The sequence below is a fragment of the Cryptomeria japonica genome, chromosome 3, assembly GCF_030272615.1.
Source record: "Cryptomeria japonica chromosome 3, Sugi_1.0, whole genome shotgun sequence".
In the NCBI taxonomy this organism is placed as follows: Eukaryota; Viridiplantae; Streptophyta; class Pinopsida; order Cupressales; family Cupressaceae; genus Cryptomeria; species Cryptomeria japonica.
In genome coordinates this window covers 817,785,472-817,795,201 of record NC_081407.1, presented here as the reverse complement: position 1 = coordinate 817,795,201, position 9,730 = coordinate 817,785,472, and the positions used below count along the sequence as shown (strand labels likewise).

At 32.3% G+C, this 9,730-nt stretch overlaps 1 protein-coding gene across 1 annotated transcript; it reads right to left on the bottom strand.

Annotated features, from left to right (window-relative positions):
- Positions 1-400: 400 nt before the first annotated feature.
- LOC131037300 (protein HOTHEAD) lies at positions 401-6,086 on the bottom strand. Its single transcript, XM_057969378.2, has 4 exons — positions 5,721-6,086; positions 4,489-5,133; positions 2,065-2,935; positions 401-921 (listed from the first exon to the last, which is right to left on the bottom strand). The coding sequence occupies exons 1-4, from the start codon at positions 5,806-5,808 to the stop codon at positions 867-869; spliced, it is 1,659 nt and encodes a 552-aa protein (XP_057825361.1). The 5' UTR covers positions 5,809-6,086; the 3' UTR covers positions 401-866.
- Between the last annotated feature and the right edge of the window lie 3,644 nt (positions 6,087-9,730).

Sequence of the window (9,730 nt, the reverse complement as noted above, 5' to 3'; positions counted from 1 at the left end):
TAAGTAATTTGAAACAAAACTATCTTTAAGCAGTTCTTTATTTATTGGTAAAGTTGAATGATTTCCGAAAAAACCCACCAAAAGAAGTATCATGGGATGTTTCAAAACTACCACTCTAATTAAATTTTAGAGATGAAATCAAAATTTATACCCAACAAATTTGATAGATAATTCATATATCAAATACTATAATTGTAAAAATGATACCATAAAACATTTCCATTTCCAATTATATTATTGAATAAATTTGATAGATAATTTGTACACCCAATTCCATAACTATAAAATATTTCACATCATTTTATTAGCTTAATCTAATTCTTCCATATTAATAGTTTTCCTTAGTTGTAGTACCATGAAATATCTATAGAGCATTCCAAATGTACGTTAAATATAAATATTGAGGCAATAAATAGTCCTCCTTTTGACAGAGGTATTATTGTTACTGACATTTCCTGTTCTGAATAGAAAGAATTACAACACAAGGACAATTCTAATACAAACCTTAATGCTTGTTTGCAGCACTTCTGCCAGTTCTGCTAACGCTTCTGCTTTGACAGGAAGCATATAATACAAAACACAATTTTACAATCTGTAGAGACGCCAATGAAAACTCATAGAATCTCTGTTTCAGCTAAACTAATGACCGTTTTTGACACACCCAAATTCAGTTATCCTCCTTAATATGCCTCCAATACCTACTGTTACACATATCATGTGCTCCCTCTAATGGTACAGATGTGGAAATTTAATGAAATTATTCAAAGTCAGCTGGAATAGTACTGAATTATTATTCGCGGCCATGAACAATGACGAGGCATCTACTCTGCCATCTGTTATTTTCTGAAACAATTGATTGGTTGTTATTACACACCTGCACCTGTTCCCAATCTTTCTCTTGCTATCATGACTCCCATGTATCTGTAATCACAGAAACTAACACTCCCTATAAGTTAAATCCACAAAAATTGCATAACAACGTTATGGGATTTTCTCTACTTTTAATTTTACTATTTAAGTAATATTGAGAAAATGAAATTATTAAGGTTGGACTTAAAAAAACACATTCTAAGTTTTGACTTGTTTAGGTGACTCATCTTAAATAACACTCCTTTTTTAATAGGCCTCACCTATTAGTGTGAAATCAACTTATTGGTGTGATTTCAGATGAGCAATCTAAGCAAGACCCACTCACTTGAAATCGCACTAATAGGTGGATTCTACTCAAGAAGTGAGTGTGACTTCAAATGACCCATATGAACAAGTAAAAGCACTTCTCCAATAAAACCCACCTATTAGTGTGATTTCAAATGAACGATGTAAGCAAAATTGTTTGTTTGAAATCACACAAATAGATGAGTCCTACTAGAGAAGTAGAATGTGATTTTAGATGACCCACCTAAACAAGTCAGAACTTAAAATATGTTGTTTAAACCACAATAGAATCCACCTACTAGTGTGATTTCAGATGAACAATATAAGCAAGTTCACTAATTTGAAGTCACACTAATAGATGGGTCCTATTAAAGAAGCGTGTGACTTCAAATGACCACCTGAACAAATCAAAACACTTCTCCAATAAAACCCACCTATTAGTGTGATTTCAAATGAACAATGTAAGCAAAATTCTTGGTTTGAAATCACACTAATAGATGAATTCTATTGAAGAAGTAGAATATGATTTGAGATTACCCACCTAAATAAGTCAAAACTTAGAATGTTTTGTTTAAACTGCAATAGAATCCACCTAGTAGTGTGATTTCAGATTAACAATCTAAGCAAGGTCACTTATTTGAAATCACACTAATATATGGGTCCTACTAAAAAGGTGAGTACAACTTCAATTAACCAGTCTGAACAAGTCAAAACACTTCTCCAGTAAAACCCACCTATTAATGTGATTTCAAATGTACAACGGGAACAAGATTGTTTATTTCTAATAGATAAATTCCACTAAAAAAATAACATGTGAATTCAGACGATCCACCTAAACAAATCAAAATTTAAAGCCGCAATACAAAAATCATCCATGATCAAATGTGTAGAGCTCAGAGAAGTCCTGACCTGCCCAGCATCATAACAGTAGCCTGAGGATTGGTACCCGGGGAGGAAACAAAAGTGGAGCCATCGATAACACGCAGGGCCTTGGTACCAAAAACTCGATAACTCCCATCAACAACACTGCCAACCCTGCATCCGCCATGATAGTGCCAGATGGTATTCACAGTGTCCTTGCAGAACTGCTCAAGACTAGTAGTATCATTAAACTGTTTAGGGATCACATTCAGAGCACGCTCCACCGACATAGCACGAATCTCAGACAAGCTTACATTTGCATTATTGAACACAGAGAATGCCTTGGACTGGACCATCTTTTCTATGATCTTAATTCCCTTCACACATCTTTCCAGGTCTTGGGGATGGCTAAAGTAATTGAAAGACACAGAAGGATTGTCTTCAACATTGGTGTTTTTCAGGCGCAGGAGGCCTCTGGAAAGAGGGCCCTTAACCTTCTCCATAATGAATCCCCCTTCTAAAATCTCTGCATCTTTGTTCATGAGGGCTCCATAGTGCTTGGGCATGGGCACTACAGCGGTTAAAAATCCACTGGAACCTTCAATGTAACTGCCCATTTTGGTTATTCCGACTACCTGTAAAAGAGATTTGTGCACAGGGCGAGTCGATGGGACAAAGATTGCATTCATTGGGTTGTCTGCCATGCCTTTTCCGACGCCCTTATTATCCACCAGCACAGGTATTCCCATCGATTTCAGATGATCTGCGGGTCCAATTCCACTGAGCATTAAAAGTTGTGGACTTCCTAGTGCTCCTGCTGATATTATGACCTCGCTCATTCTGTTTTTTAAGTAGGCCACATGTTTTTGCCCTTTTGCGTCTCTGTAAATCACGCCCCGAGCTGACCGACTGGATTTGCCTGCCATGACACATTAATTCATTGTGGGTTAGATGTTGATGGATTATCAGGGACTCTGACATGAGTCATGAGTGTGTCATTTTTGGTGGGTTTTGTTTTAATGAGCTAACTGTCTGCCAATTTCTTGGAGTTTGGAATTTGCCTTTGCATTTAATTGTTAACAGAATGAAAGAAAAGCTGTGAGGAAAATCATTGAACTGATCAGGAGAAAGATTGGTTAGAGAGCAACAATTTGAGAATAATTATTAACTGCTCTGTAAAACAAAGTAAATGAAGCTCCAAGGGAGGAATATCTCTGGAGGTTGGTTTGTGGATATACTCCTAACCAGCTCTGCAAGATTGAAATAGCATTTTCTTGAAAACTATATTATTAGAAATGAAAAACCAGTAAAACAACTTGATGAGAAATGAAATGTTTAGAGGTTGCATGTAAAAAATCAGACAAAAAAAAAGGTATATAAATTAAATTTGTAAAAAAATAAATTTTATAACATTTAAAAAAATAAAATAAAACAAATTTATATAATAAAAATATAGGCAAAAGGCAAGGACAAAAGCCACAATCTAAAGAAAACAACAAACAACAGTTCAAAGAAAACAAGCTTTTTCACAATGGACAGAAATGTCATGGTGGACTTAGAAACAGTCAAGTTTTACCAGTTAAATATCATAGTTGATATGAATTTTCATCTTAAGATTATTTTTTAATTCAATTGTACATGTTTTTCAATCATATTTTATGGGTTTTTTAATCATAATAAAGTGATGGGAAACTTCTATTGAAAGAATATTTTTAGATTCAATTGTATGTTTTTAGATTGTCATAATGATCCCAAAACTTCAGTCCACAAATATATACAACTAAATCTAATATCAACCTATCTATTAAAAAAAAATTAATTCAAAATTTTGATTGAAAAATATACAAACTAAATCTAAAATAAACTTATCTATTAAAAAAAATTAGTTCAAAACTTTGATTGAAAAATATACAAACTAAATCTAAAAACAAACTATCCATTGAAAAATATACAATTTGATCTAAAACTTTGATCATAATATACACAACTAAATCTAACAACAATCTACTATATAAACAACTGATTAGAAAAAAATACTACTCAAACCGTCAATTTCCATGCATGCATGTAACCCATGACTTTTTCAGTAAACTAAGCAACGTAAATAGACAGGCAAAAATATTCTATACTATTTAAATGAAACACAGACCCCCATAATCTTTCCAATTCCCACAACTTGCAGACTCCAGTCAATAATCTTAAATCTGAGCTGTGGTCAACAGCTGTTCACATCACTGGGCGAATTCCCAGGCCAGCCAGCCTGTAAATTATCAATCACCATACCTAACAAATCATCCACCATCCTCAACAATTATTATACACCAGGACGCCATTAAATACCATTTCTCAAACCATCAAGAAGGCCTCAAAACCAGGCACCAGAGCATAAACCAGCCATTAAAACAACCCACAAATTCCAAAACGGTTAACCCAAATATTCAAATCACAAAACAAAGAAATCCAAGATCATACCTTTACCAAAGAAGACACGGCTTACAGTGGCATGGAGCAGAACAGTAAGTCCATTTCCATTTGCATAACGGAGAAGATCAGCAGCTGTATGTCTCTTCCCTTTTTTATCAAAAATAGTTCCACCAAGCTTAGTTCCATGCATATGATCATAAGTGAAGCCATTATAAGGCTTAACACCCACTTCAAGCAGAGCATCTCTAACGGCAGCCTGCCAAGGTTTAAGAGCAGGTTCATGGGCTACAATTTTTTCAACCCAGGGATAAGATCGATTCACAAGCTCTCCATCCCACCCCATCTTTTTAACATACTGGGGACTTGCTCGGCTATAAAACCCAGCATTTAGACAGCTCCCTCCACCCAAAACTCTCGCCCTAGAGTTAAAAACTCCATCCTCAGACAAAAACATCTGAGAAGGTGATCCAGGAGAACTATCAGCCAATGTGTGCTGAAAATTCTCAATTCTTGATATATTCAGATTCCCATATGGAGAACCTCCTCGCTCTAGTAAAAGTACGCTGAAATTGTGGGACAATGTTGCTGCCAATGGGCACCCCGCTGTGCCTCCTCCCACAATGATATAATCGTAGCTTTCTTCTGCAGCCGCACTGCTCGCCTCCTTCATGAACTTGTACTCTTCTGGAATTGCTGCACTCAAAGTAAAAAGAAACAACAAAACACCTGTCAAAATCATTGGAATTGAACTAAATATTGATGAATGTTATTTCTAGATTAGACTTGTAAGTATTTGGAATCACATTTCATTTTCAAGATAATATAGAATTTGGAGAGTCATTATCTTGATGATAGATCACGGAATGTGATCATAAAATTTTCATTATTACGATAATAGAATTAAAAGAGTTAATTCTCGATGATTGATCAAACACTGATCAGAATGTTTGATATGAAAATTTAGAACAACAGTGATCAAAATTATAGATTAAAATGTCCACATCTATCTGAATGCATGAGTATAGAAGACAAAGGATTCAAAACATAATCTAATATAAAAACAACAGTGATCAAAATTATAGATAGTGAAAATCTGACATTGCTAAAAGAAATATCCATATCTATTTGAACTGCATTCGCACAAAAGACATAAACTATAAAAGATGAAGAAAATTCAAGACGCAGTCTAATCTAGAGACAACAGAGATCAAAATTACAGATTGCAAAAATCTGATATGGATAACGTACTAAATATGCCCAAAAGAAATACAAGCAGTTACCTGAACTGCATACGCATAGAAGGCACAAGGCATAGAAGATGGAGAGGATTTTTCCATCTCTCGCCATCTCTCCCATGTTCTGCCTCATTATTCCTCGGCGGGCAAGGAGGATGGAACTTTCATGGGTATATATAACAGGTGAGGGAGCACCATAAATGCTGGTTAAATGAGCTGAAACTTGCTTTTCTTATAATGAGTAGTTTTGGGTTTAATGGTGATACTGATAAGGTCCACATGGAGTGCAGGGCTGAGATCAAACATGGTCTTCCTGCGAAAGCGAGAGGAGAAGAAGAGCCGTAGAGAAAAGGAGGAAATATTCACTTGCCACGAGTTGATTGTGTTATTCCCATTAACATTGTGGGCTCAATGTTGTACAACTGTTTTCATGGCCATTTCTCTTTTATGGTTCTGTATTTAAACTGAATGGGCTTACCTACTCCATTAAAGGTGGCGCTCATGAGACACTACCATATCATTATTCTCGCTGACAATCAGTTTAAGATTGCTGTTACTACGTCCGCACCAGTAAATTGTTCCTTGTTTAGGTATTAGATTAAAAATTATCAACACATGTGCCAGCTGTTTGCTTCTAGAGTGTTGGTACTCTTATTTAATCTGCAATAATATAATGGCAGCCCTGCGTTCACTAAAGAAGTTCAACTAACCTGACAACTTGTAAGGTGTGGATTTATTTCAAATAACTAGGATTGAATTCATGATACTGTTAGTTATTGTTTAGGTACTATTGTATTCATTCAATTTTATTTTTATTAATTTAATCAATTATTACAGAATCAAAATAATGAGTAAAAATTTTATAATTAGATTTAATTTTTTATTTTAAATGATTGTAAAAATATCATTTATTTATCTTTCTTTGATTTATTAGAGAATCAAAATCAATTTATTTTTTATATATTACATATTTAAAACTTAATATCGTTGATAACATTCATTTTATTCATTTATTTGAATTGTTCCCAATGAAATTTATGAGCAATCACTTTTGACAATAAGTAGAGTTATTAATATAATTGATTGAGTTCTTTTTCAACCTTTCTAAAATTAAATAAATAATTATCAATATTATTTTGAACAAGAACACTTTAATTGAAATTTGGTAATGGTTCATTTTTACAAGTTAATATTTTTAATAACATTCATTTTCAAAAATCAAAATTGTTGGTAGCATTCATTTTATTTATTTATTTAGTTTTGAAGTTTCACCAATAAAAATCATAGCATTCCCTTTCAATAATAAATAAAAAATAATTATCAATGTCAATAATAAATAAATAATCAATATTGATAATTATTTATTTATCATTGAAAGTGAATAATACTAAACTTCATTAGTAACGCTTTCTTTTTATTCATTAACAACTATATTTATTAATAATCTAGTAGTACTCATTTTTAAATATTAAAAAAGAATTTCAATTCAATTTCAATACCTTAAATGAAAATTTGATTACACTCACTTTTAATTAAAATTTGTGAACACTCTTGATTAACACAAAACTAAAAGCTTACGTATAAAAAAAATTGGTGACACTCGTTTTGTATTCATTAACAACAATATTTATTTATAATCCAGTAACACTTATTTTCAACAATAAAAAATAAATCTTTTCACCTCAAGAATATTTTAATTAAAATTTGGTATTTTTCATTTTCAAACATTAAAAAGGAATTTCAATTCAATTCGATTTTAATACCTTAAATTAAGAATTTGATAACACTAACTTCTCTTATCTCCCCATCTTCTATCTCTCTACCTATCTCTCTCACTCTACCTCTCCCTCTCTCTATCTCCTTATATCTCTATATCTCTATCCCTCTATCATAGTGCCACATATATCTCTATTTCATCCACTCCCTCTATATCTATCTATCTATTCATCTCTATCTCTCCCTCTCCCTATAAACTTATCTATCTCTTTATCTTTTTCTCTCTATATCTCTCTACCTTTATATGTTTATTTGTTTATCTCTATCTCTCTGTCTATTTCTCTCCTTCTTCCTCTCCCCCTCTATCTTCATCTCTAATTTATCTACTATAAACTAACCACACATTGGCAAGAACTTGATGTACGATGTCTCTTGTTGGATGTGGGCATATATTAAAATTCTTGTTGGTCAAATATTGTACATTTGTGTTTTTTTATGAAAGTTATTTAGGGGAAGAGCACCAGTTCCCCATGTTCCAATTAACATTCTCATTGCTCACCCAACTATCCAATTACTAACTTTAAAGAAACAAAAAAATGACAACTAAAAGTTTATCAATAAATTTTACATGTATTAGTAGTCGTCCACTTGCAGCCCCAATAGTTAGAATCTATAGACTTTAATTGTAGGAGTTGTGCAACTTTATTGGTATCCATAGTGCACCACTACTCAGGCATTTGTGCATAAGTATTGGTAATTTTTTACGTGGTTGTAGCGCACGATTATTGAGGCATATTTAAGTAGGTATCAAACAACACTTTGAAATGATCATTTTTTGGCCCTTTCACACATAACAGATCCCATAGTGTGTGTTGTTACTACCCAAAAGCCAAAACAATAGCTATAAGCACTTGTGTTGCATATGGAGACAACAACAAAAAATCGTTGAAATCTAGAATGTATCATTTAGGATCTATGGGTGCATGAAGTTAGATATAACGAATACTAATACACTTCCCCTAATGGAGTAAAATTTGTTATGAGGCAGTCCAAAATCTATTGGAACATATTTTCAATATTTCTCTTCTTGATTTTTATAAATATTTAGTAATTTTGTCCAATAATAGTTAGAATAAGGTGGGATTTTTATTTTTTTAAATCAATAGCTATAAGCAGTTAATTCGCATATAGAGACAACAATTTTTTTTTGTTGAAATCTATGTATCATTTAGGATTTGTGGGTGTGTGAAGTTAGATATAACAAATACTAGTACACTTCCCTTAATGGAGTAAAATTTGTTATGAGGCAGTCCAAAATCTATTGGAACATATTTTCAATATTTCTCTTCTTGATTTTTATAAATATTTAGTAATTTTGTCCAATAATAGTTAGAATAAGGTGGGATTTTTATTTTTTTAAATCAATAGCTATAAGCAGTTAATTCGCATATAGAGACAACAATTTTTTTTTGTTGAAATCTATGTATCATTTAGGATTTGTGGGTGTGTGAAGTTAGATATAACAAATACTAGTACACTTCCCTTAATGGAGTAAAATTTGTTATGAGGAAGTCCAAAATCTATTGAAACATATTTTCAATATTTCTCTTCTTGATTTTTATAAATAGTTAGTAATTTTGTCCAATTATAGTTAGTATAAGGTGAGATAAAATAAAAATCTCATATAAGTTTTTAGAGTTTTTATGTGAAATGCAAATGGAAATTGGTGAAATAATTTTAAATACTTGATGTAAATTTACATTTTATCTCACAAAGTTTCAATAACATCGTGTATTCAATAGAACACCAACCTAAAGAAGTTGAGGAAAATTTAAAATTCTTTACAATGATTAGAGACAACATTTTTTTATTTGTAAATCATAGGTGAAATAGAATCAATTAAAGTAGGATAAACATCTTAGTTGATTGTCCTTGTGAACACTATTGGTATAGTTTCTACACTTGCAATTTTGTGTTTATTCCTAATTTTAGGCATTTTGGCTTTTCTCAAATCTTAATGTTTCTCTTTTGGCTTTATTTCATATTGCAATGTTTCCCTTTTTCTCATGTTTGTGTTGTATCATTTTCTCTCACTTGCAAGTTATAACTCTTATTATTGAAGACAATAAAATATTAAAGGTAAAAAACATAAAATAAAAAATGCATTACACACACAATACCTTCACCTAAAACCTTTATATCTCCTTAAATAATGTCAAAGTGGAGTGTACCCTATCTCCACTTAATTTTCTTCTTTGATGTAGAAATGTGGTTGCTTATGACACTAGTAGCTTGATGATAGGATTGAGATGTTGAATAATTAAATGAATAGCATAAGG

Coding starts and splice junctions, on each gene's coding strand:
- LOC131037300 (XM_057969378.2), bottom strand. CDS start 5,808: ATGAGGCAGAACATGGGAGAGATGGCGAGAGATGGAAAAATCCTCTCC. Junction 2,936..4,488: donor CCGTGTCTTCTTTGGTAAAG/GTATGATCTTGG, acceptor GTGTCATGGCAG/GCAAATCCAGTCGGTCAGCT. Junction 922..2,064: donor ACTGTTATGATGCTGGGCAG/GTCAGGACTTCT, acceptor CTGTGATTACAG/ATACATGGGAGTCATGATAG.